The sequence below is a fragment of the Taudactylus pleione genome, unplaced genomic scaffold, assembly GCF_031769625.1.
Source record: "Taudactylus pleione unplaced genomic scaffold, aTauple2 ptg000184l, whole genome shotgun sequence".
Classification (NCBI taxonomy): Eukaryota; Metazoa; Chordata; class Amphibia; order Anura; family Myobatrachidae; genus Taudactylus; species Taudactylus pleione.
Window position 1 is genome coordinate 2,584,421 of NW_028284586.1, and position 27,031 is coordinate 2,611,451.

At 41.7% G+C, this 27,031-nt stretch overlaps 1 protein-coding gene across 6 annotated transcripts in view; it reads left to right on the forward strand.

Annotated features, from left to right (window-relative positions):
* Window positions 1-27,031, forward strand: part of REXO5 (RNA exonuclease 5) — a 95,913-nt gene that overhangs the window by 57,628 nt on the left and 11,254 nt on the right. For 4 of the 6 annotated variants that reach the window (XM_088476145.1, XM_088476146.1, XM_088476147.1 and 1 more), the window contains 3 exons: window positions 6,276-6,344; window positions 12,450-12,556; window positions 15,723-15,895. The exons of 1 other annotated variant lie outside the window; for it this stretch is intronic. In XM_088476145.1, the coding sequence (XP_088332271.1) occupies window positions 6,276-6,344; window positions 12,450-12,556; window positions 15,723-15,777 (231 nt within the window). In that variant the 3' untranslated portion in view covers window positions 15,778-15,895. Of the gene's footprint in view, window positions 1-6,275; window positions 6,345-12,449; window positions 12,557-15,722; window positions 15,896-27,031 lie in introns of those variants that run through there. One more of the 6 variants, XM_088476150.1, reaches the window with a different exon arrangement.

The window sequence follows — 27,031 nt, forward strand, 5'->3', positions numbered from 1 at the left end:
ACTAGTAATATGGACTCTGCATGTGCCAGGTCACCCCAACATTGCCCCCCTGTGCTGGCACTGTGGGGTTCTCATCAGCCCCGTCTGCATCGTGGAAGCTAAGCGTGTACCCAGCGATGCGAGACACGACCCCCTTGCCGATGGGCTGACATATTGGGGCGGTCCATACACACTGGGCGATCCGTTGCCCCGACCACCTCATATGCTGTCCCCAGCTGCATAGCGCTGCATGGGATCGTCAGCCGCATCGTCTCATTTGACTGCACGTACAAAAGATCAGGTGATGTGGCTGACGACTGCACGGGAGCACGCAATGCACGATATAGTGCATACACACTGGGCGATTTTAACTATTTGTCGTTCCAATGCGTTGGAATCGGCCAAATCGTTATCAAAATCGTCTAGTGTGTAGGGGCCTTTAGAGTGCAGGTGACAGGGAGGGACATGCAATTTTCAATTATTATATAGACAGTACTTTTATTTAATAGCATTGACCATATGATGAACTGATAATTAAACGTCAGTGACCTCTATAGATTACATATGTATTTAATTAATTAAAATTAGCCACAATTTTAAAGATGCACAGCCAACAGAACTAAATGTGTTAATCACCCAATGTATTAACAAATCCCTCTCCTGGATACACATTAATGTAGTTATTCATGAACACAATTTCCAGGTGAGCATTGTCAAGTTCCATCATTTTCTAGAGGAAACTTGTGTTCCAGTGACTGACCATTGCCCAGCCCAAACCCCTGGACCTTGAAACATAAACATCGGGGAGAATATTTGATTCGGGGATTTTTCGATATTTGTCAAAAATGTTTACTCCCCCTGTGCAATTTCCTGACAATTCACACACCAACTGTCATCCCAAGTACTTCCAAACATCACTGACAGTTGGCGTGTGTTTATATACTCCCACTGAACGATGTCATGCAAGGTATAGTCTACAGTATATGAGCTTTCTCTGTACTAACAATACCAGTGCAAAAGGGTCAGTAAGGGAGCTCACCCCACTGTAGTGACAGGTCAGGAAAGGGAGTGGCTCAGCTCCTAGTGTCCACTATCCAGTCCTAGCGGTGACGAAGGCCCATATACAAAGTTGCAACCTCCTCACTTCTAAATCTACAGTGCCGATGTTCATTCCATCATCAATGACAGAGCCGATCACCTTGCGATGTGCTGTCTGAGTACAGCCACAGGACCTGCCTACTAAGATACACAGACTGCAGCCCGGCAGTAAACATGGGATGCTCCATTTCCACCTCTGATTGATAAGAATCTAGGAAGAGCAAATTAAACTCATATATAATGAATAATAATAAAAAGGTTTAGAATTGGGTCATCTGGGTAGCAGACTGGCTCCTAGGTGTTACCAGGCTGAGCCTAGTGGTGCGCCCCTCGACCAGTGCCCCTGGCTAGTGCCATCCTAGTCAACCTCTGGTTACTGCACTAGTGCCAGGAACTGTATCTGACTCAGACACAGCAGGAAACTTAAAGGTGCAGGCGCGCTGGTTGCAGCGCGCAGCACAGCACCAGGGACTCTGGCATATGCCAAGTCTGACACCTACACCTTTCTCCCTCTCTCAGCCACTAGCGGCTTAATATCCGGGATGTTCCAAGGGACATCTAGCGGGGGCGCGGCACCTAAATGTGAATAGCGCTGGCCATTCATCCGCATGCCGGTCATGTTAACACCCTTCCCTACTCAGTGACCGACCACGGACGATGACTCCCCTTCCCCTATGACTCTGTCCTCGGCTACCACTGCCCCACATGATACTGGCACTGACTGCAGCAACGGCACCTCACATTCACAGTGGCTGGCCCCTCCTCTTCCTGCTCCTCGTCTAAGTGACACTGCCTGCTTGGAGCTTGTGCTGCCTCCCCTCACCACAATATCCTGGCTCCCTGCTGCTGGTTTTTACAGTAAGAAACAGGAAAACCAGGTACCATGGGCTGCTCTGTGTACTGGGGGGTAATATGGGGGGGGGGGGGGGCTGGGAATACTGAACTGTAATATGGGGGTGCTGTGTGTACTGGGGGTTGATATGGGAGGGCTGTGTATACAGGACTGTAATATGGGGGTGCTGTGTGTACTGGGGGGGTGATATGGGAGGGCTGTGTATACAGGACTGTAATATGGGGGTGCTGTGTGTACTGGGGGGTGATATGGGGGGGCTGTGTATACAGGACTGTAATATGGGGGTGCTGTGTGTACTGGGGGGTGATATGGGGGGGCTGTGTATACAGGACTGTAATATGGGGGTGCTGTGTGTACTGGGGGGTGATATGGGGGGGCTGTGTATACAGGACTGTAATATGGGGGTGCTGTGTGTACTGGGGGATGATATGGGAGGGCTGTGTATACAGGACTGTAATATGGGGGTGCTGTGTGTACTGGGGGATGATATGGGGGAGCTGTGTATACAGGACTGTAATATGGGGGTGCTGTGTGTACTGGGGGTGATATGGGAGGGCTGTGTATACAGGACTAATATGGGGGTGCTGTGTGTACTGGGGTGATATGGGGAGGGTGGCTGTGTATACTGGACTGTAATGTGTATACTGGGGGTGATATGGGAAGGGGGGCTGTGTATATTGGACTGTAATATTGGGTGCTGTGGGTACTGAGGGGTGATATGGGGGGCTGTGTATACAGGACTGTAATATGGGGGTGATATGGGAGGGCTGTGTATACAGGACTGTAATATGGGGGTGCTGTGTGTACTGGGGGATGATATGGGGGAGCTGAGTATACAGGACTGTAATATGGGGGTGCTGTGTGTACTGGGGTGATATGGGGGGGCTGTGTATACAGGACTAATATGGGGGTGCTGTGTGTACTGGGAGGGGGTGATATGGGAGGGCTGTGTATACAGTACTGTAATATGGGGGTGCTATGTGTACTGGGGGATGATATGGGGGAGCTGTGTATACAGGACTGTAATATGTGTATACTGAGGGTGATATGGGAAGGGGGGCTGTGTATATTGGACTGTAATATTGGGTACTGAGGGGTGATATGGGTGGGCTGTATATAGTGTACTGTAATATGTGTGTACTGAGGGGCTGTGTATACTGGAGTGTAAAATCGGGGTGCTGTGTGCTCTGAAAGGTATTATGGTGAAGTGCACTGTGTAGATTGAGTGGGATTATGTGGGGTGCTGTGTACACTAAGTGGTATTATATGGGTGTTTGTGTATACTCAGTTTTATTATGGGGGTATTGTGTATACTGACTGGTATTATGGAGGGTATTGTGCGTACTAAAGGGGTACTATGTCAGTGATGTATATAACTAGAAGAGGCTATAAGAGAGCAAAATTAGAGTGTTTCATACTATATGAGCTAGTCCGACCACGTAATGGGGGTGACAAGCAAAACGCAGGGGATGTGTCTAAGTCTGAAAATGAATATGCAACTGTAAAGACCCTGGCATCTCAGTGGGCGTCTCAATACAAATCCCCACTGCTGTGACAGATCCACTCAAATTCGCAAATTTTTGCACCTGCGAAAAGTCTTTGAAATTGAATACGGGGATAATTGAAATCGGCGAAAATTACATCATCGGCGATAATTTATCGGCGATTCCGAAATTTTCGCTCCAAATTGAATGCCCCTGTAAAAGTCTGTATGGAGTGTTTGGTAAATCAAGCTACAGATTATTTTTTATTTGGATTTATATATGGGCTATTATAGATATTATTCTAAATGCAGTGCATTTTTTATATATATATATATATATATATATATATAATATGTGGGGTGTGTGGATGAGGGGTGGGGGGTCCCAGAGATAACAGTTTACCGGGCCCCAAGATTTCTGTTGCCGGCCCTGTCCGGGCCCTATCTGTTTGGAGGCTCCTCTGCGTCATGTGATGCCACGCCATATGACATCACATAGGTACCGTCGGCCGCGGACCACCGCGACCATTAAGCAGGCTATGTTGGGATCTGCTCCACGTGAAAGCAGTCCAGTGATGTGCAGTGTCCTACTGGTTGCTGCTGCAGATGATCATCGGGGAATGGAATGTCCTCAGTGTCCATCTGTGAGTGCCATGTTTTGAATGTTTGTTCCAGGATATTTTACTATACTGTGTGTGTGTATATATATATATATATATATATATGTATGTATATATATATATATATATATATATATACGCACATATGTGCATAAATATTGGGACATTGACAGAATTTTCATATTTTGGCCTCTATTCACCACCACAATGGCTTTGAATTGAAACAAACAAGATGTGCTGTAACTGCAGACTTTCAGATTTAATTTGAGGGTAATTACATCCAAATCAGGTGAACGGTGTAGGAATTACAACGGTTTCTATATGTGCCTCCCACTTTTTGAGGGACCAAAAGTAATGGGACTATCAACTCAAAATCCATTTCATGGACAGGTGTGGGCTATTCCCTCGTTATTTCATTATCAATTAAGCAGGTAAAAGGTCTGGAGTTGATTCTAGGTATATATATATATATATATATATATATATACACACACGCATGTATATGATCTCTCTCTTTCTCTCTCTCTCTCCATTTTATATAACACTGCAGACTGTATATAGTGTGTATACAAATATATTTAATATATGGAATATTTAATTATTACACTACATGCTATATATAGTGTGTGTACATACATACATATACACACACTATATATATATATAGCGTGAGAAAAGACGGCACCCTTGGGATTTTTTGAGGAAACACAAAACAGCAGTGGTCAAGTTCAACATTACACCCCTTCTGGACTTTTATTGAGAATAAGGTTCTGACTTTTACTTGTATCAGTTGGACATGTGGGGCTGGGGGGAGCCTGCTTGTGGACAGTGGAGCATATTGTTAATGTGGGGTGGTCTGGTGCATATGTGGGGCTGGGGGGAGCCTGCTTGTGCATATTATTGTGGGAGGTTCAGGGGGGGTCTGGCACACATGTAGGGCTTGGGGGAGCCTGCTTGTGGACCATATTATTATTGTGGGGGGATCCAGGGGGGAGTTAGTATTATTCTTAAACTGCCCCCCCTAAAAGTAAAGTCTAGATCCGCCACTGTATGTGATATGTCTCTCTCTTACTGTCACAGTATGTGCTGTGTAATACTTTGCATGCACCTCTGAATTAGACATTCTGTGTACAATCTGTGACACATACTTAGAACACAGAACTTGTAGTGCAATTTTCACTCTTTGTCTTTGCTACCATGTCTCATTGTACAAAATATTACAGTAAAACCGACGGGCCAAGGTCCATTTTAGTAGATGAAGGGCTGTGAGCGATACCTTTTCAAACAGACGTTTGTCTGTTGTGGTCATGGGATTTAACAGGGCAATATACCGTAATACATTGAAAATCACTCCTTCATTTTCTTTTTTTTTTTTTTAACCATAATTTTTATTCAAGGAAAAGGAGAATACAATGACATTCACAACAACTTGTGAAATATATAAAAACATCATTACAATTGAAGTCATATCCATATCATCTAAGACTGCATAAACATTCACCTTACATTTTCGTATAAATGTTTTAAATTAATAAAATAAACCAAAACAAAACAAAAACACTCAAAAAAGAAAGAAAACAAAAATAGAAGGGGGGGCAACATATAATAATATCATATTAATCATATTAGAACTCATTCTTTGTATTAGTACCACCGTAACATTTCAAAAATGTCATATTTGGACAGACAAGGCATCAAACCCTAGAGATAGTAGTAGTTGAATAATTAAACCATGGGTCCCATATCTTATTAAATTTATCTGACTGATCCCTAAGAACAAATGTGATTTTCTCCATATTAGCAATAAACCAAATCTCGGAATACACTAAGTGTAATGCAGGGGCGGATAGTTGTTTCCAAGACTTGGCCAAAGTACACCTTGCAGCATGTAATATTTGGAGAACTAGTTTATTTGAGTGGGAATTCAGCCCAGATATAGGTAGCCCCAATAGGGCAGTCCATGGGCTTAAAGGAATTGAGATATGAAGAACATTGTTCAATAAGGATTTTATCTCATTCCAGAAATTAATGATTTTGGGACACGTCCACCAGATATGTATAAAATCACCCCGCTAATCGCAATTCCGCCAGCACAGTGGGGAAGAGGATGGAAAAATCCTACATAGTCTAGTGGGAACCAAGTACCATCTCATATAGATTTTATAAGAATTTTCTTTTATCCGAGTGGAAATGGAAGATTTTGCTACATTACTTCTGATTATTTCCCATGATTTCTCACTAGGAGGAGGACCCAGATCAGCCTCCCACGCCAATTCATCGGAAAGTATATTTGCAGAAACTGAGGAGCAGAGTAAGCGATATAAAATGGAAATAATACCCTGTCTCGTAGCTGTATAATAACAAAGCCTCTCAAAAGGCGTAAATGGTCTACAAATAGAATCTTTAGGGAGAGAGTTAAGAAATGACCTAATTTGAAAGTATTCATAGAGAATTGGACGAGAGATTTGATATTTTTGTACCAAATCCTCCAATGAATACCAAGTAGTGCCTTGTATAAAATCATACAGAAATCTAGGACGTGATGGTAATTTAAACCATGAATGTGACCGATTGGTATATAATCCAGGAAGAAAATCCGGGTTGTCCCAAATGGGAGTCAAGGGGGAGGGATAGGATGAAAGATTAAATCGCCTAGTGAATAAAAGCCATATAGAACGAGTCAGTTTAGTAGTCGGACCAAGCCCCGGAGCACTCCCCCTAGGGACAGAGGGAGTGAGGATGGAGGACAGAGAACACAATGAGGATTCAGCAGTTTCAATTTTTACCCACGGTAGATTGATTATAGGTGTAAACCAGGTGAGTGCTTGGCCTAAATGGGTAGCGTAATAATACTTTCGCACATCAGGAAGTCCACGTCCACCATCTATGGGACTTCTAATAAGAGTAGAGAGTTTCACTCTAGGTGGCTTACCTAGCCAAATAAATTTAAATATTGCTCCTTGCACCCTACTCAAAACCTCACTAGGAATTCTTACTGGTATAGTCTGCATAAAATAAAGAATTCTGGGCAGCACATTCATTTTAACTGCAGACATCCTGCCAAACCAAGAGATTATCTGGCCCCTCCAAGTTTTAACATCTGATTCCACATTAGCAAAAAGAGATGGGAAATTTTCCTTATACAAAGAACTATAGCAATTAGTGATATGGATCCCAAGGTATTTTATCTTTTTAGAACACCAAGCGAATTGAAAATTATGTTCTAGTAGATTACGGGTATCTGGGGAAATATGTAACGGAAGGGCCTCCGATTTAGAATAGTTAATCCGATATCCAGCAATAGTAGAATAAGAGGATAGAGTTTGAAAAAGGATAGGGACAGAGGTGTGAGGGGAAGAAAGTGTAAGTAATATATCGTCCGCAAAGAGTGACAATTTATATTCCCTCTCACCAACTTGAATCCCTTTAATATCAGGGGAAGACCGTATTAAAGAAGCAAGAGGTTCTATAGTTAAAGCAAAGATTAAAGGGGAAAGGGGACAGCCCTGCCTGGTGCCAGTACTAATTCCAAAGAGATCAGAGTCTCTTCCATTCACTCGAACTCTTGCCGTCGGGTTAGAATATAAAATCCCTATACCTCTCAGAAGATTCCCTCCCAGACCAAAACTCCGAAGAGTAGCAAACATAAAAGGCCATAAGATTTGATCAAATGCCTTCTCAGCATCTAATGAAAGAAGCAGAGAAGGCATCTTTCTTTTATTTATAATATGGATAAGATCAACTGTTCTCCTTGTGTTATCCCGGGCCTGTCGACCCCGGACGAAACCCACCTGATCAGGGTGGACAAGCTGTGGTAGTACCTCACTAAGCCTAGTTGCCAAGATTTTGGAGAACAGCTTAATATCGTTATTAAGAAGGGATATAGGCCTATAACTTGAGCATACATTAGGGTCCTTCCCTGGTTTGTGTATAACAACTATTCTAGCCTCCAAAGTACTAGGAGATAGAGTCTCACCCTTAAGAAACCCATTAAAAAGTCTGCACAAATGGGGTAATAGAATAGGTTTAAATTTCTTATAGTACAGTAGGGAGAAGCCGTCTGGACCAGGGGCTTTACCAGATTTTTGAGATTTTAACGTCTCTTCCAACTCTTCTAATTAAATATCTGAGCTTAATTGAGCGACCTTAGAATTAGTTAATCTAGGGAGATGACACTTTGCCAGAAAAGAATCAATATCTCTGTCTAAAGAGGGAGAAGGAACAGAATTGTGGTTAGAGTTATACAAATTTTGATAAAAGGATTCAAATTCCATCACTATCCTCCCAGGGTCGTGCGTTAGATCACCCATTCTAGTTTTGATTGACAAAATATTTTTAGATTAGATTTTAGCTCGTAATTTTCGAGCCAGTAGCTTATCGGCTTTATCCCACTTTTCATAATACCTCTGATTTAAACAACGGAGACAGAGTTCTGTCTTATGGGATAGTAACACATTAAGTTCTCCTCTTAACTTTAATAAGCTGATCTAAGTCAGATTGAATAAGAGAAGATTTATGTTTTAATTCTAGTTGATGTAGCTGTGTAGTTGAATCCAAAATGGCTTGGGTACGATTTTGTTTAATTCTAGAAGCCATTTGAATAAATTGGCCACGTAGAACTGCTTTGTGGGCTTCCCACAAAGTCATATCTTTGATATCAGGGGTCTGATTTATGGAAAAGTAATCCTTGAGTAAGTGGGAAATCTGTGTTATAACGTCATTATTTTGTAAAAGAGAGTCATTTAGGCACCAGGAAGGAGGCAGAGAAATAGGAGAAAGACAAGACAAAGTGGAGGAAACCGGGGCATGGTCCGACCATGTAATGGAGTGTATATTAACCTGATCAATATGAGGAGTCATGGCCTGACCAATAAATATCATATCGATTCTGGTATATATCTTATGCACTTGGGAAACAAATGTATAGTCTTTGGCAAAAGGGTCTTGCACCCGCCAAGTGTCAAACAATAAGTGGTTTTTAAGTAGGGATAATAAGGCTTTAGAATTACGGTCTCCAACATAGGTCAATGAAGGTGGCAGAGGATGGGATCTATCATATTTTTGATGAAGAACTGTATTAAAATCTCCTGCTAATATAACCTCCCCCTTACGATGATGTGAGATTTTTTAATCTAGAACAGCAAAAAAAGAAGATTGATTTATATTCGGGGCATAAACATTCACCAATGTAACCAATGTGTTATTTAACATACCCACTATAATAATGAACCTACCCCTCCTATCTCTGAACACCATCTCCAGTTCCAATTGTAAATGACTCGCAACTAGAATCGCCACTCCCCTTTTTTTCTGTGTATGATCACAGGCATGAAATACAACAGGATACCTTGAGGAACGGAGTTCTGGGGGGAAGAACCTCGGAAATGCGTTTCCTGGAGAAAAATCAAATCACCGGACATTTGCTTTAAATCAAAAAATAACTTGTTCCTCTTTTGTGAGCTATTTAAACCCTTAACATTGTAAGTTACGATACGAATTGACATCTATAATGAAAATAATAATCTCTCGAGTAGAACAATAATCGCCACCCCCCCCCCAAAAAAAACAAATTTTTTTATTAAAATAGTACATAAGAAAGGAATTTAAGACTCGTAAACACCGAAAGGGAAGAGTCCAACATGCTGAGCACCTAAAAAAGGAAAGGTAGGAGAAAAAAACCCACCAAAGCTCAGAAAAGGTCCTATTGACCAGTAGGGGTAAGGCACTGGCCTCACACCGATTAAGACCACTGAAAAAGGAACCCCACTCATTATAAATCGCATATACAGAAATTATCAGAAAAACAGGGACGTATCATAGAAATCAAAAACTGAGATCACACCGCTAACATGACCAAAAAAAAATACACAAAATATATCTTAACTGCATTTTTCTTTTTTTTTTTTCATTTGCTATATATTTTTTTTATTGTACATTTTTTAGAAAATATCTAGAGAAGTAAAAACCCCCAAACCTGCAAAATTGCAAATACTTCACATAGAGATTAACTAATAAAAACATTGAAAAATAAACCAGCCCAATTTGGTAATAACTTCCCAAAAAGGGTTAGCAAACATAGGCATAGCTCCAACAAAAAAGTAGTGGAGAGTCAAATTTAAGGTGGATTGCGAGAGGATAAAGTTGTAGAAGGCACCGTTGACCAAACGCGCTTTGGGGCCTTTGGAGACGGAGAACCAGAGGACTGCGTGTTAGCCTGATTCATTTGAGAAGTCATAGCAGACCCAGCGCCAGGGGGAGATAGATTGAGCTTCGTCAGTAAACGGAGAGCATCTTCTTTGGATTTAGCTGACAGCGGTCTCCCGTTGGATGAAACAATCAGAGAGAAAGGAAAACCCAAACTATACTTAATATGATTGTCCCGAAGAACCTGAGTATAGTCCCGGAGGTCAAAGCGTCTTTTAAGGGTCATAGGAGAGAGATCCTGGAAGACCATTAGATGATGTGAGTCAAAGACACAATTGTCCCGTTCCCGGGCCGCGGCCAACAACCTCTCTTTCGTCTTGAAGTAGTGGCAGCGCAGCACCACATCCCGTGGAGGAGCAGACAGAGCCGGTTTTGTGTGCAGTGTTCGGTGCGCCCTATCTAACAAACTGCTCCACAGGAGTGGCAGGCAACAGGTGTTGAAAGAAGCGAATAAGAAAATCTTCCAACTGGGATGGCTCAATGGATTTGGGAATGTTCTTAATCCGCAAATTGTTCTGTCGGGCTCTATTTTCTCAATATCTTCCTGCTGGTCTTGAAGCAAATGAATATCATCTTGCATAGCGGACAAAGAAAGCTCCACTCCTTGTTGGAATTGGATCACTTCATCCATTTTATGTTCCATCTCGTCAGTGCGGGTTCCAAGCTCTGAAACCTCGGCTTTTAGACCAGAGACCGCTTTTTGAATCTCAGAATGGAACGCATTTTTAAGTGATTTCATCTAAGAGAGAATAGAGGCAATGTTATCCCTCATAGAGCTGGCTGGAAGGTCCGACTCATCTTCTTGTACTGAGATATGAGCAGATGGAGCTGCAGACTTTTGAGATGGAGTCTGCATTTTATTTATGAAAGTAGTAAGATCAGCAGGGGAGCCGACTCGCGAGGTTTAGGCATAACAAAAAGTCTGCAGGGTTAGGATTAGGTCATGAAGCAGTGTGAAATAACCAGATTCAATAATATGGCATCTTTATATAGAGTAACTGTACATTCAGATCCAGAGCGGGATTCCTATAATCAGAGAGACTACATTTACATAGAGATGGATTTGAGGAGTAGGTGAAGCCTGGATGAAATTGTAGCCCAGAGAAAGGAAGTCCTCTAATTCATATGTAGACACTGTGCCTCATGAATTCACTGGGTAGTGACAGCCACACTCAGCCACAATATATAATATAAATGAGGGTTATATTAGGCAAGGTGTCTTCAATCAGTTTAACAGCCCCAGTCAATATGTCAACTCCATAGCCAGTGCTCAGCAACAGGAAGGAAGAGTCACAAGGATTATCCCAACCAAGGGCACCCGGTACCTGAGTCAGGGAGGAGGTATTATGGGCTCAGGGTATCTTCCTATTCATCCCTGGGTCTCCTGATGAAGGCAAGATGGCGGACGGGCGGGTGAACGTCCCCCCGTCCCAGCTGCAGGACCGGAGGGTGTCAGAAGCAGCAGGCTCAGACCACTTGAGCTCCGTCCGGCGGGTCCGCGTCACGTGACTCGCGGCGCCGATCACTGCCTCAGACAAGTCCGGCGAGCACCCGCGACGTCTGCTGTGCTATCGCGGGAAAACACAGCGTCGGAGACCTCCGGGGAGCCGCGAAAATCGAGGTCGCAGCTTCAGCACTCGCGCTAGGCCTCACCACCGGGGATGTTAGAAACTGAAGGGAGAAGCTCCGTTGTGTGCCACTAAGTGTCCGGAGGCACCAGAGCAGCAATCTGTCTGTGGATCTCTCCTCCAAAGGGCAGTTTAATCCAGTATTAGTGCTGGGTGAGAGGGAGCTCCTTCCTCCCGCGTCCTGTCCGTGCTGCCACCAGGCCACGCCCCCCCTCGCTCCTTCATTTTCCATTTTTGCATTTCTAAATCCCGCGGCCAGAACAGCTGACAAGCAGCGGCTTGGGAAATGTACCTCAGAGAGTGCGAGTAGGTACAGAGGTGATATGAGAAAGAGGTTATGAGGACCTACCTGATTGTATAACTGACAACAAATCACTATACTGCTTTTTGGAGGCTTTACAAAAGGTAGGCGGTATTCATATAGTTACTCTGTGTGCAGTGTTCTTTGGTTATCATACTGTAATGTGTTAAAGTGGTTTAAATTGCAATTTACTTATTATTAGCATCTCTATAGCACCAGAATATTCTGTTTCACTTTACAAAAGTAGTCCTATACAGTTCATTTTCTATTACTTCTTTTATAGGAAGACCATACAGAGAGAATTAAGGATATGGACAGGAAAATTAATAAACTTTATGAAAGCCTTCTAGACAACACCCTGTGTGTCATCCTGTTCCCGGGTAACAAAAGGTACTGAAGCTGTTGAGGCTAATACTGTAGAAACAGAATGCAACAATTCTATTACGTAAGGCACTGAGGGGGAGATTTAATAAAGCTTGGAGAGAGATAAAATTGGAGATAAATAGTACCAACCAATCAGCTCCTAACTGTCACTTTACAGGCTGTGTTTGAAAAATGTCAGTTGGGAGCTGATTGGTTGGTGCTATTTATCTCCAAGCTTTATTAAATCTCCCCCTTAGTGTGTAACATTGTGTGGGAGAAGCAGATTTGGTCAATAACCCATCCACTGCTTCTGCTTCTCCCAACTCTTCTCTCACAAGCATTATTCCTGCATAATTGATTATCTGGTAAGCCGCTCCTACATGTAGATTGCAGTGATAATGAGTTACAATTATCTCAGCTTTTGGTTAAAGGGACCAGGGCCGTTAAGACTTTGGGCAGGTCCGCATGATTGCGGCATCGCAAGGGAGGCGTGGTTACACCTTCCCTGCACTCCCGGGCCCCTACAGAGGCCTGAGCTCATGTAATCTGTACCTGCTCCCTCACCTATCGGCAGCCCCAAAAGGTGCATATGAAACAGCATTGATTATGGTTAAAACCACCTTACACTATAAAATAAATCCACAAGTTTTGTCAGTACTAAACTAAGGATGAAAGTGGTATTTTTTTGTTTTTTTTATATTAAATTTTGTTAATTTTTCAAATTTTATTTTAAGAACAAATGCCTTTTACTTTTAGAGAACCTTGCCTGTCTCATTATAATGATGTCCCACTGATTTATGTGAATAAGGAGAGTTGGTAAGAGATAACCGGCCACTAAAGGCACAAATGCAACAAAATAAGTCTGGTTGTGACGAATTCATGTATTTAATTGCTATTTTCAGAAAGAATTAGAAAAAAAGCATACAAAACAACACTTCTTATAGCTAGGGATGTGCAGGCTCGGATTTTCCCGCCAAGTTCAGATTTTTCACGCCAGAAATCGGGTCTCAGAAAGAGGCAAAACGTCATCTTTCATGGACAAACATCATCGTTCCTGGACAAAAGTCCATGAAAGATGACGTTTTGCCTCTTTCTGAGACCCGATTTTTGCCGGGAAAAATTGAACTTGGCGGGAAAGTTTGAACTAATCCGAGCCTGCACATTCCTGCTTATAACTAGTGTATTTTAGCCTTTTAAAAAAGTCAGCCTTTGGAGATAGATTGTCGGAGCTCCAGTCCATACTCTATTTATATAAACTCCCTAATTCACTGCTCACCACCTCCTTCCATCAAACACTTATAAATTATAATAGCAGTTACCTGTAGTTCCTATAGACCTATGCTCATCTAGACTAATACAGGGATATAACAAGGAGTAGAAATGGTGATACTCCCCAAGCTTACTAGTCGAGGCCTACCAGCTCTACTGATGTTTGCCAAGCACCCTACAAAACTGTATACACACGTACTCCAAGAACCGTGGCTACAGATCAACCTCAAACTAGATGATCACAGTACAAACAAGGCTGAAATTAATCTATAAATTGAGGCTTTTTTCCTCTCTAGATAAATGTTAAGATTATTTTTGTATTTTGTGAGAAACGCTCATAACGATCTGATGTAGTGTCAGTGTTATTGCAAAATAAGTCTCCAGTCTCTATAGGAGAGAGGTAAGATTGGGCTGTCAGTAATTATTTATAAAGTGTCAGTGAGACATTGTGTAGAAAAGCTCCTTTCATTTAATGTGTTTAGCCTCAAGTGTATGCACCAAATACACATTCTCCAGAGCATAGATTCTGTACACAAAATGGCTGCTTCTACTGAATGCAGAAAATGGATGCACTATAAGGGCCATATCCTGTTAGCCACGATAACGCTAAGTTTGCGCCAGTGTAAACTTATCGCACTGATCCCCCAAAAATGTAACTTATCCCTCGTATACGCGCTCCCGTTTATCAGGCAATCCTATTACAAACGGCGTTAACATACGATAAATCTTGCAGGGATGACAGGCATTAAGTACAGGGGAAAATGGGGAAGTCAGCCTATACTCAGGGGCATATCTATAATGGGTGGAGGCTGCACCCATATTATCTAATACTTACCTCTCCGAGGTCCGACATTGGGTGTCTCAGCCCTGCACAAAACCTCGGGAAATGGCCGCTGCCATTTTTCCAGCGTTTTGCGCAGTGAGGAAATCGTCAGAAAAATGTAATCCGCGCCATTTTTCCGGTAGACTCTGGGCACAGACTAGTGCCTAGAGACTACTGATGCTGCGGCAGGCTCCGGTCAGCCTTCAGTCTGCTGGTGGCCACCGGGGAGAGAGGAGGGGTCCCCCGGACGGGGAATGCACATGGGCCCCCTCCTCTCTTAATACGCCCCTACCTCTACCCCACAAAAAGGTAAACTAATATTGGGTAACATTATAGTCTGTTAGTGGCCTTAATCAAATGTTTTGGGGTTCTTAAATTGTGTCAAATGGCTGTTATATAAATTTTTCTCTAACAGTGAAAAAAATTATAGAAAGCAATATTTTTGTCCAAAATAAATGCTGTAGTTAAATTAGGGGTACATTAAAATGGATGTAAGTATATTTTTTAAAAATACACCTGTCACTTGCACCTGCAATCCTGAACAAAACACTTGGCAGCCCCCCCCCAACCCCCATATATCTCTCCCACTACTTTAAACCTATTTTCCAACACTTTTTACTTTTCACATCAACAATGATGTAATTATTGGCCAAATTAAGCAAATTTAAAATGTATTTTCACCTATTTAGTCATTAAGGAGGGTATCCCAGTGCTTCTGCATCAAGTCCCGACATTTTTAGCCAAATTATCACCTGCTCCTGGGTCACGAATACAGAATCGCGATGACTACAAAGCAGATTTCGCACCCGCAAAAACCGCGGCTAATAGGATATGGCCCTAAAAATACTGATGATAAATCGTTTAATCCTTTCATAATTAAAAAGGGTCTGATGTACAATAGGTAAGACCAGTGGTCTTCATCTGCCCTCACCATTCATTGTCTCTATAGATTATTTTTAACCTATACAGATATAAATTCATGAATTTAATCTATAGAACGGTCTCTTTAAATGTGTCCACATTTAGCTCTCCCCACAGTACATGGTGTGCCTGACGTCCTGTGCGCTGGAGGGTAATTCATGTTTTCATTTTTTCTTACAGCAAAAATGGATCCCTTCCAGGCTTTGGTTTGATAGGAATAAAAACGGACACCTAACATAATGAATTTCAATATTGATGTTTAATTCATGTGGCGGCCATTTTACAATTATTTTACATAATAAGAACTGATCAATTTGTCTTTTTGTAGAGGTTTTATTAAATTTATAAAAACACTGTGATGTTTATTGACTTGATTTCGGCATGGAGTAGGTAATAAGTGCACTCTTACAGCTGTTCCTTTCAAAAGAAATTGTGAACATAAACACGTGCGCTAAAGCAGCCAATAGATCCTTATAGGTGTGGAAGTGTCACCTCACACTCCCCTATTTAGGAACACAGAAAAAAATATCACCAAAAGTATCCTGCGGCGCTAGATAACCAATAGATGAAAAAGAGCTCTTCTATCTCCTGATAGTGTTCAGCCTTTTCCTTAACCAAGTCTCTCAACAAAGAAACAGAAAAAAAACAATAGTGTAATACTGTCTAGCATTTTTAAATCAAACTCCGATTAAGGATCTCCTACCATAGAAAATGGTCTACATTCAAGTAGACATTCAAGCATGTACGTTGGAGTAACTTAAGTCATATCCTGTCCCGTTAATGCAATTCTTTATCCTTCTCACAATCACTCAATTGGTCATCCGTCCAAGAAATATGTAAATAGATGTAATATTGATAGTGTAATACCGTTTTATTTACAAAAGACAACATAAAAAACATAAACGTGAAGAGAAGGTGGACTCTCACCAGATGGTGTTGTCTAACTGATGGATTAGTAGACAACGCAAGTTTTATCAGCCACCAGGCGTCCCCAGGCGACAAAAAATGGAACCACCTTTGGATAGAGTCCCATTGTCCCCTTCACCTCCGTCCTTCTTTTCTTCCAACGCGTTTTGGTATATGGATGTATATCTTCCTCAAGGCATGTTGGGATGTGTACTGGGGACAGCTTATTTATACCCCTGTTAATCAATTGCAAATCTTCCCTAATTCCAGACATAGACCAACTGATCTTTCCTATCTTCATCCACAAAAACACAAATACCCAATCCCTTTGTACCATTTCATTGATTGTGGTCGACCTCATCTTCCTGCTTTCTTACTCCCTTCTGTCGGGCATGCGCGCACGACTAGGGAGGAAGTCCGTCCTTCCAAACATCCAGTCATTAGATAATCACGTATTACTTCTGCCGGAAGTCACGCGTGCGTCTTGTGTGGTTCTTCCATGCGTGTCAAACGTCCATACCGGAAGTGGATAGACACGTGTTTCTGGCGGGGTGGAAAGGTCCAACCTTTAATTCATCCCTTCGCATAACACCATAGTAAACATGACCGTAACATTCGCTCTCCCGGACAGCTCCCCAACACTAGTGCCATCCTCTTTTTGCATGCGGGAATGTTACATTTCGCCAGTTTAAAGGTCTTTCATAACGAATGGAGGCCATTTTGTTGTAGGCTGTATATTGTATAATGACACTAGCAAATAGATATATATAAAAAAAATACAAATCAATATCATAATAAACATACAATTAAAATGTTTTATTAAATCAACCATAAAAATGCTAAGGATAAAAGAGAGAGATAAAACCATAAAAAAACCACCATAAAAGGGAGTGTAAAAATCATAAGAACCACTTCACCTCAAAATCCTTATTAAGGCCATATGGTATAAGTGTCTTAAAATTATAAATAAAGTGCATTTCTTTCCTGGCCAATGTTTGTGTTATATCACTAGTTCTCTTACTAGCGGTAATTTTCTTCAAACCAAAACATTTTTAAATGTGTCTAGTGTCAGACTGGTGAATTTCTTTAAAATGCAAGGATAAGGCATGGGTCTCCAGCCCCTTTCGGATATTTCAGATATTTTCCCTAATCCGAATTTTTAGAGGTCTGCTGGTCCTTCCGATATAAAATTTATGGCAAGAACATTCTATGCCATATATCACATTATCTGAATGGCATGTAATAAAGTCTTTAATGGTATGTTTTTTCTCATTGATTATATGTTTTTTTTATTTCCAATGAGAGAAGGGATAGGTCCACTGGTCAGGATTATAGGAGATCCCCAGTTAGATTGCAAAATAAATTCAGAGTTTTAGAACAAGAGAATTCATCCCCTCTTTTTTTAGACAGGAGAAGGATGTACAACATCCAACGATAATACGGATGAAAAGAGGAAAACTGGGTGGAAAACGAAAAGGGAGATTTGGAATAAAATGGAGACACAACAAAAATAGAGGAAATAAACCTAAAGATTTGTCAAATACTGAAATGGGGAAAAAACCACTCGAAAGAGTGAAAAATTTTAATTTGAGTACGCACATCCTCTTAGAAGAGGAACGATCCCTGTTGGAGAAGGGACTCAAATTTGCCCCTTCATCAAAAATTGATCAATTCAGTATCTTTGTAGATATTCAAAAATTCCATAGAAAATTAACCCTGAAGAAATTCCATAAACTAAAGGGAAACATAGAGGATGAAACTGCATTAGATACCCCAAATTTTAGGCCAAAGTCTACATTCTACCCCGCCTATTTAAAGGGGAATTTTTAGAAACATTCAATTGTCTGATTAGAGATGATCTGGAAAAACTAGTCACTTCCAAAATTGATTACAATTTATCATTTAAAGAGAGAAAAACCCTAAATGGAGATAAAAATCGGGTTATCAAACCAGCGGATAAGGGGGGAGGGGTCGTACTAATGAACCTACAGGACTATGAAGCTGAGATTCATAAACAGTTGGATGATAAAGACACGAATAAAAAATTAAGGGGAGATCCAACAAAAAGGATTACATTACAGATCAAAAGTTTAATTGAAAAGTACAATAAGAAGGGAACCATAACGGAACAAGAATCTAGATTTCTATTTAAGGAGAATCCCGTTATCCCTACAATTTATGTTTTACCTAAAGTCCATAAGGACCCCTGCCAACCCCAGGAAGGCCGATCATTTCTGGGATAGACTCACCTACAGCTTGTCTATCCCAATTGATTGATTATTATCTTCAACCTCTCGTGGCAGCTAATAAATCCCATCTTTCTGACACTAGGGATGTTTTAAAAATGTTGGAAGATGTTGTATGGGAAGAAGATTTTTATTTGGTGACAGCAGATGTAACTGCTTTATATACTATAATAGATCACCATCAAGGTTTGAATGCAGTTCTAGAATTTTTAGGAAGATCCTCCCTACAAATGGACTTACAGGAATTTTTAATTGAAGGGATAGAGTTCATATTATTTAATAACTACTTTATCTTCAAAGATGATTTCTTCATACAAAAGAGGGGTACCACGATGGGCACCAGGTTCGCCCCCAGTTATGCTAATATCTTCATGGGATTATGGGAATTGGAGACGATTTGGTCCAATAACCCATTTGGGGCGAACCTGGTGACCTGGCTTAGGTATATTGATGATATCCTGTTTATTTGGAGGGGCCCATTAGATACTCTTCAGGAGTTTTGTTCCCATTTGAACACCAATAATAGGAACATCGTTTTAACCTTTAATACTAGTAAGGTCAGTGTAGATTTCTTGGATCTCACCATTTATTTGGAACAGGGGAAAATCAAGACTAAAAACTTTACTAAACCCACGGATTCCAGGGTGTATATAGAAAGAAATATAGAACAAGTGAAACACTGCGCACTGGAGATACAGCTGTGAGGTGGGATGTGCCGCTGAATGAGGGGGGTGTCTATCCTCCCTCAGTAATAGGTAAACACAAACACAATATATTCAGCGCACTAACCCTCCCGGTTGAATGAATGAATGAGAATCAGGTGTATGTAAAGGTAAAAAATAGATACTTTATTGTGTTGGACACTTCTAAATAGCATGCATAAAAATGTGGAGCTTGACTAACCTCCTCCTGAGTGGGTATGGGGAGTATGGCCTGTGGCTGGGCTTGCTGACCACAAGGAAAACGGTAGGTGGGTGTGGATGGGACTGTCTTGGGTGGACAATGAGTCAAATATAGTCACAGGATCACCCTCATGTGCTTTATTATTCTACTTACAGTATATTACATTATACTTCATTTCCAGAACTATGCTGCATTCACTACAGTGTATTGCTGTTATCAATTTGGTACCTTATACTGCAAGCATTATTTGTATAAACTATATATAAAGGGGCCCAGACCACTCACTGTAGTCGTCCTGTTCTCTGCAAGCTATGTCCTCTCTAAAGGTTAGCCAAACTACTGTGGTGGCTGGCAGTATCCACACGCATACCTCCCAACATTTGATGAGCCCAAGGAGGGACAGGTTGCGCGCCTTCGGCACGCGGCCGAAAAAGGGGGCATGGCATACACTAAAAGGGGCGGAGCCTCATGGCTTTCCCCCATTTTCATCACTTTGGGGGCGTGCCCAGCACTCCGAGATGCTAAGCAGCCCCCAGGCAGTCCGTATACATGAGAACAGATGCGGGATAGTTGGGAGGTATGTCCACACGTGCGTTATATTGTTTTAGGGGCCAATGTATCAAAGCTTGATGAGAGATAAAATTGTGAGATATAAATTACCAACCAATCAGCTTCTAACGTACATTTTATAGGCTGTGTTTGAAAAATGACAGGAGCTGATTGGTTAATACTTTTTCTCTCCCAACTTTATCTCTCATCAAGCTTTGATACATAGGCCCCTTAGGCTTTCAGTATTTATCCAATAGTGTAATTGGATCCAGTTGTATACCCGTATTTGTAAGTTGTGTCTGGAGCCCACTAGCAGGATGGTATAAGAGTTTAGGATAAAGCAAATTCCAATCAGCCGTAGCTCGGGACTGACCTGTTGACAGTGGGAAGTGGATAGATCTCCTTCGTTTTTTGTACCCTGATGTAATCAGTTACTGTCCGTCATTCCCTACCATCCACGTGGACATAGAAGGGGAATATAACCTCTGGGGAGCGGACAAGTTTCCTTTGTTGGTGGACTGTATGGGCATGGAACCGCATTTCTGCCCTCACTTCACATCACTTCCAGGTACTAAAACTGAAGGGGAAATATACCTTTCCACAGACAATGCCGTTATCTTGACATTTCCAGCTCCAAAGATATCTCAAGTTAAGTGACATTTTATAATATACTTTGTAATAAATATTTTTCTATGGCAGCCATTACAGTGGTTAGTCCTCCAGTTCCCTAGAGACAGACAGGAAGTTTTTTCCACAGGAACCTCCCACTTAGTGTATATAAGCTAGCTCCTCTTCCCCTGTGTCTTTTTTCCTGTCTCTAGATAGAGTAGGGAAGTTTATGGTTTTGTTCCACAGGCTTACTTCAGGCCCAGCTATGCACTGTTAAGCTGCAGTCTGTGGTGGGGTGGCACCCCAGAGATGTGTGGATGGAGTGTACGGCATAAGGGACAGGTGGTCGGCCACCCGGTTGTTCCGATCTAATGGCTGCTTTATCGTCAGGCTTCCCCAGTAGTCTCGTGGAGGGCAGGAGTGAAGGATGCTGCCGTTGGGGGAGGCCGATGACTTGGCTATCCAGAATGTATTGCAGCTACTAACCACACATGCGCCCGCCCACTATTGGTGTCAGAAGGCTTTAAAGATGGCACTGGGGAAGAGGAGCTGCCTGTGCCCTCCGGTTTTTTTTCTCTCTTTCTGTCTGTTAGGGCAGACATGGAACAGGAGCCTCCCCCCCCCCAACAGCCGACTAGCACCCAGATGGGGTAAGTCCTTAATAGATGGGTGCATGATTTCTAGCCTCTAACTTAGTGTAGGTAATTGAGAATAATCTTTTATTTTTCTGCAGTGTGCCTAATACGGTGGAGCATAAGAAGAAACTTTCAAAACTGAAGCATATAAATACTATCCATCATTTTGTGTCTGCGGCTGTTTTTGTGAATATTAAATAAGAGGCACAATATCAGTTGTCTGACTCACATATACAGATGACTCCACAACATGCACCATTCCTAAAATCTAGCCATATGGCCAAATGTAGTAATCACAGCGGCTGCATTGCCGCCGGGTGAAATGCCGATGCCGGAAGACCGAACAGTCAGAATCTCGATGGACAAGGTAAGTACCTTATCCCTACCCCTCTCCCCCCCTAACACTAACCCTCACTTAGGGTTAGGCATCACCATGGGAGTGTTACGGTTTAGCACCCCTAAGTCCCCCGGGGGTGTCTAAACATAACCCCCCCTGTTCGCACCCTAAACCTAACCCTTGCCGGGGGGGTGCCTAAACCTAACCCCCCCCTGTTCACACCCTAAACCTAACCCTTAGGGGGGTGCCTACCCCTAACCTCTCCCCCGGGGGAGTGCCTAACCCTAAGTCCCCCTGGTGGTTCCTAAACCTAACTCTTCCCCCCCCCCCCCCCCGTGGCGGCTAACGCTAGCCTTGTCCCTGCTTACCTTCATTCGGGATTTCGACGCCTATCTTTAGTCCTATGTCGGGATTTTAACGCGGGGATTCCATCAGATGACCTCCCAGACGTCGGCATTATAACTACATCCCGTATGAGGACACATCTGTAGTTTTTACATTTATTATTATTTTGGAAAATTATTTTGGGCTTCTAGTAGTGCAGACTAGTCATTTTTTTTTTTTTTGTTTTCTATACTTGAAAACGACACGGCTTTCTTTAGGTAGCAACCAATATCTGCCTCTTATTGATGCTGAGCACCACTAGGTCGTCTTAGTTCTATGGCACATTTCAGTACTGTGGGGGGAGGCATCGTTGCATTGATGTTACACCTCTGCTACGTTGGGCATAGAATTTAAGGAGGTGGGAGGGCCCTGTCTGTTTTATTTGCACTGGGCCCCACAATTGTTGATTGCAGGCATGGAGGCATTTGAGGATGAGCGTCTGCAACACTGACCCATTCTCTCTGACATTTACTGAGTACTCCAGCCCACGACTGTAACATAAGAAGGGCGATACAAGACTGGATGTTACTGGTGTGTGAGGGAAAGAGGATGATGGAGATGAAGTGACCAGAGTATGAGGGAAGGATGCTGCCGGGACATTCCGTTTGTGTTACATACATAATTGGAGCAACTGATTACCATCTTCAGGCTGTCTCTCCCAGCCGCAGCATGTACATTATGATTCCACCCGGCCGTGCTGATAGGCTGCTGATTGGTGGAAGGCTCTGTTCATCCACCAGTCACAGTGGTGGGGATGTCCACCAATCAGCTATCCTACAATAAGAATGCATGAGGCTGCAGAGACAAAATAGGAATGGAGGAGGCTGCTGGTAGGGTGAGTATCCTGTTTGGGTCACATCGCAGGTTAGAAACTAGCAATGTGTAAATGTTATTGTACTGTGTGTGTGTGTGTATATATATATATATTATTTTTTTTGATATTGTAGATGTCCCCAGCGCCAACAGCAGAAAAAATGAACACCCTTATAACCCTTCCAGGTTTATAATGACTCTCAGTGTATTGCACTCCTCTATTATGAAAGGTGTCAGCTCTTAACAACAAAAAAGTTTGATGGTGGCTAACCACCATAAATGAAAATGAAAATAGTGTACACAACGGTTGAAACGTGAGCGACAAAAGTGCTTAGTACACTCTATTTAAATAATTCAATACATCTGTGAAAAACACTTAATAATTCATATGTAGTGTTTTTAAATCATAAACACAAGTTCATAAAGTGCAAGAATAAAAGCATAAAGTGCCAAGTGAATAATTTACAAGCTAACCTACAAACATTAATAAATAGTTTAAATACAAGTGAATAAATAAGTGTTTAAAAAGTTAATAATAATTTATTAAAGAACATACCTTAGCAAAATATTAAAAATATAGTTTAATTCATAAACATGACACCTACAATAATAAAAAAACGTACATAATAACATAACAAAGAGTAATATATATGGGGATAAAAAGGAGGAAAAAACTGCAATATGCTTATCTTTTAGGTAAAAAAGAGATTGAAGAGTTCATGGATGTATAGTCAGCCTCTCAACGGGTTTTGTCAACCTATGACTTCATCAAGGGGAATGTGAAGTCATATCTTGACGAAACGCATTGGGAGGCTGACTATACATCCATGAACTCTTCAATCACTTTTTTACCTAAAAGATAAGCATATTGCAGTTTTCTCCTCCTTTTTATCCCCATATATATTACTCTTTGTTATGTTTTATGTACGTTTTTTATTATTGTCATGTTTATGAATTAAACTATATTTTTAATATTTATCTAAGGTATGTTCTTTATTTAATTATTAACTTTTTAAACACTTATTTATTCACTTGTATTTAAACTATTAATGCTTGTAGGTTAGCTTGTAAATTATTCACTTGGCACTCTATGAGCTTGTGTTTATGATTTAAAAACACTACATATGAATTAAGTGTTTTTCACAGATGTATTGAATTATTTAAATAGAGTGTACTAAGCACTTTTGTCGCTCACGTTTCAACCCTTGTGTACACTATATATATATATATATATATATATATATATAAAATTAGGGATGTGCGCTGGACCATTTTTGATGGATTTGGCTCTGATTCGTCGTTTGGATTTGGATCTGCCAAACCTGCCGTGACTGGATTTGGATCTGGATATTTTACAAAACTTACCAAAATAAGCTAAAATCACATATATTTTTTGTTCCTTGAGTATTATTAACCTCAATAACTAATAATTTACAGTCAATTTAGACCACCTCACAGCTTACAATATTGTTTCAACCATTATTGGCCAAAGGCTGCAGTGAGCTGGCTGGTTACTAAGCGACAGAGCAATGGCACAGACACCACAGTTTAAAGCACATCTATGAAACATTACCACACAGCAGTGGCGTAAATGAAAGGTAGTGCAAGATGGAATTGTCCTTTGGCCCACCCACCCTTATGTTGGATATTAATAAGGACATGCACGCTTTAACAGACCAACCATTTCAGCATCAGGGACTGTCACTTTTGTGGCTAAAGTACTTGGTTTGTTTGGGCCCCCACAAAACAAGCTACCAATCGGCTTAAGGCAACAGCTCTACAGTGGCAAAATGTCACCATCATTGCCATCCTCACCCTCATCAGTGTGTACATCATCCTCACACAATACACCATTACAGAAGACTCTGTACTGTGATGTAATTGCCGAGACAGGTCTTCCTCATGGAATTTTCAGTTCATTTTGATGAACATCATCTTTTCCACATTTAGAGGAAGTAGCCTCCTATGCCGTTCGCTCACAAGGTTCCTGGCTGTGCTGAAAACTCTCTCTGAGTACACACTGGAGGGTGGGCAGCTTAAGTAATGCAAAGCCAGTTCATACAAGGGCCTCCAAATTGCCTTTTTTTCCTTCCAGTACTCGAAGGGACTCTGTGACATGTCTATTTGTATGGTGTCATGAAAATAATCCTCCACTATTCTTTGGATGCTGATCGTATAAGATGGAGTTATGGTAGAGGTGTCACTAATGTTGGGCAATTCTTTTAGACCCGACTCAGATGTCAAAATGTTGGATTGACTTATCTGCATCACCACTGGGTCTTTTGGGAAAGCTGATTTTTTTTTCTGGCTGCTGCTGAAGAAACTGAAGGAGGAGACTTCGTAGTGCTTGTGACACTTGCCAACTTGCTCACCAGTAGCTCTTTGCATCTTTTAAACTCTGGGTCAGTTGGAAAGAAAGACACAGCATACAACTTAAACCTAGGATCAAGCATGGTTGCTAAAATGTAGTGATCAGATTTCAAGATCATGGCCACCTGTGGATCCTGGTGTAGCAAATAAAAGACTTGATATAAAAGTCCGGCATACTTTGTGGATTCACTGTTTAATCTCCTTCAATTTTTCAAGCTGATTTTCTAAAAGCCTAATTAGAGGAATCACCTTACTCAAGCTAGCAGTGTCTGCACTCACTTCATGTGGCTACTTCAAATGGTTTGAGCACCTTGTACAAGACAGAACGTACTCTCCACTATGTTGGGCTAAGATACATTCCCCTCCTCTACCAATGTCATGGCTTGTTGTATAGCTATGGATGGCTTCCTCCATCCACTACAGCATATAAAGGGTGGAGTTCCATCTTGTTACCACCTCTTGCTTCAGTTGATGACAGGGCAAATTAAACTGTTCTTGCAGGTGCTACAATCTCCTGCATACTGTTGCTGAAAGCTGAAAATGTGCCAAAATTTTTTGAACCACAGACAGCATCTCTTGCACGACCCTGTCATTTTTTTAAAAAACTTTGCACCACTCAGTTGATTGTGTAAGCAAAACAGGGGATGTGTTGAAATTCACTCAGCTGTAATGCCTTCACAATATTTGTGGCGTTATCAGAAATCACAAATCCTGAGGAGAGTCCAAGTGGGGTAAGCCATGTTTCTATGACATCTCTTAGTTTTTCTAAGACGTCAGCGGTATGCCTCTCATTGAATCCGGTGATACACAGAGTGGCCTGCCTCTAATTGAGCTGGTGTTGTTTGTTAGATACTGCTTCTGCTGCTGCTGAAGGCGATTCACCCACCCAGTGGGCTGTCACAGTCATGTAATCTTTAGTTTGACCACTACCGCTTGTCCACATATCTGTTGTTAAGTGCACAGTTGATACAATGGCATTTCGTAGGGCAATAATTAGGTTCTTTTTAACATCCTGGTACAGCCGAGGAATGGCTTTTCGGGTAAAATTAAACTGAGATGGAATTTGGTACCGGGGACACAGGACCTCAATTAACTTTGTAAAACCCACTGCATTAATTGCAGATACTGGACGCAGATCTAATACTAGTATAGCTGTCATGGCGTTGGTGATTCACTGTGCGGCTGGGTGAGAGCTGTCATACATGGTTCCGCTTGCAATAGATTGTTAAACAGTCAATTGTTTTGTCAAATTTATACCAGTAGTCTTCTTGGTCCACTTCTGGGATGAAGATCCAGCAACAGCAGGCCTAGCGCTCAAGGATTCTTGTGAGGAGTCCTGGAAAGGGGAAGAGTCACCTAGCAAACTGGATGCCGGACTACCTCTGATCATTACTGTGGATATTGAGGATGAAGGTGTTGGCGGTGGAGATTGCAGATGCTGGGATCTAGTAGAGAGAAGGGAGATAGCTGATGCTGAACTGCTTGTTATTTTTTTTAGCACTAGTTCCTGATGTTATAATATACTTGTCATGAGCTCGCTGCAGATGACGTAATAGCATGTAGGTTCCTAGATACTTAACATCCCTACCTCTACTTACTGTGGTTCCACGATGGCTACAGATTGCTTGACAAATGTCAGGATTTGGATAAAAATTATTCCAGACATAAGAGTTTGATTTGTTGGTCCTATGCCCAGGCATGACAATGGCCTTCTTCTTATCCTGGCCAAGAGCTGCT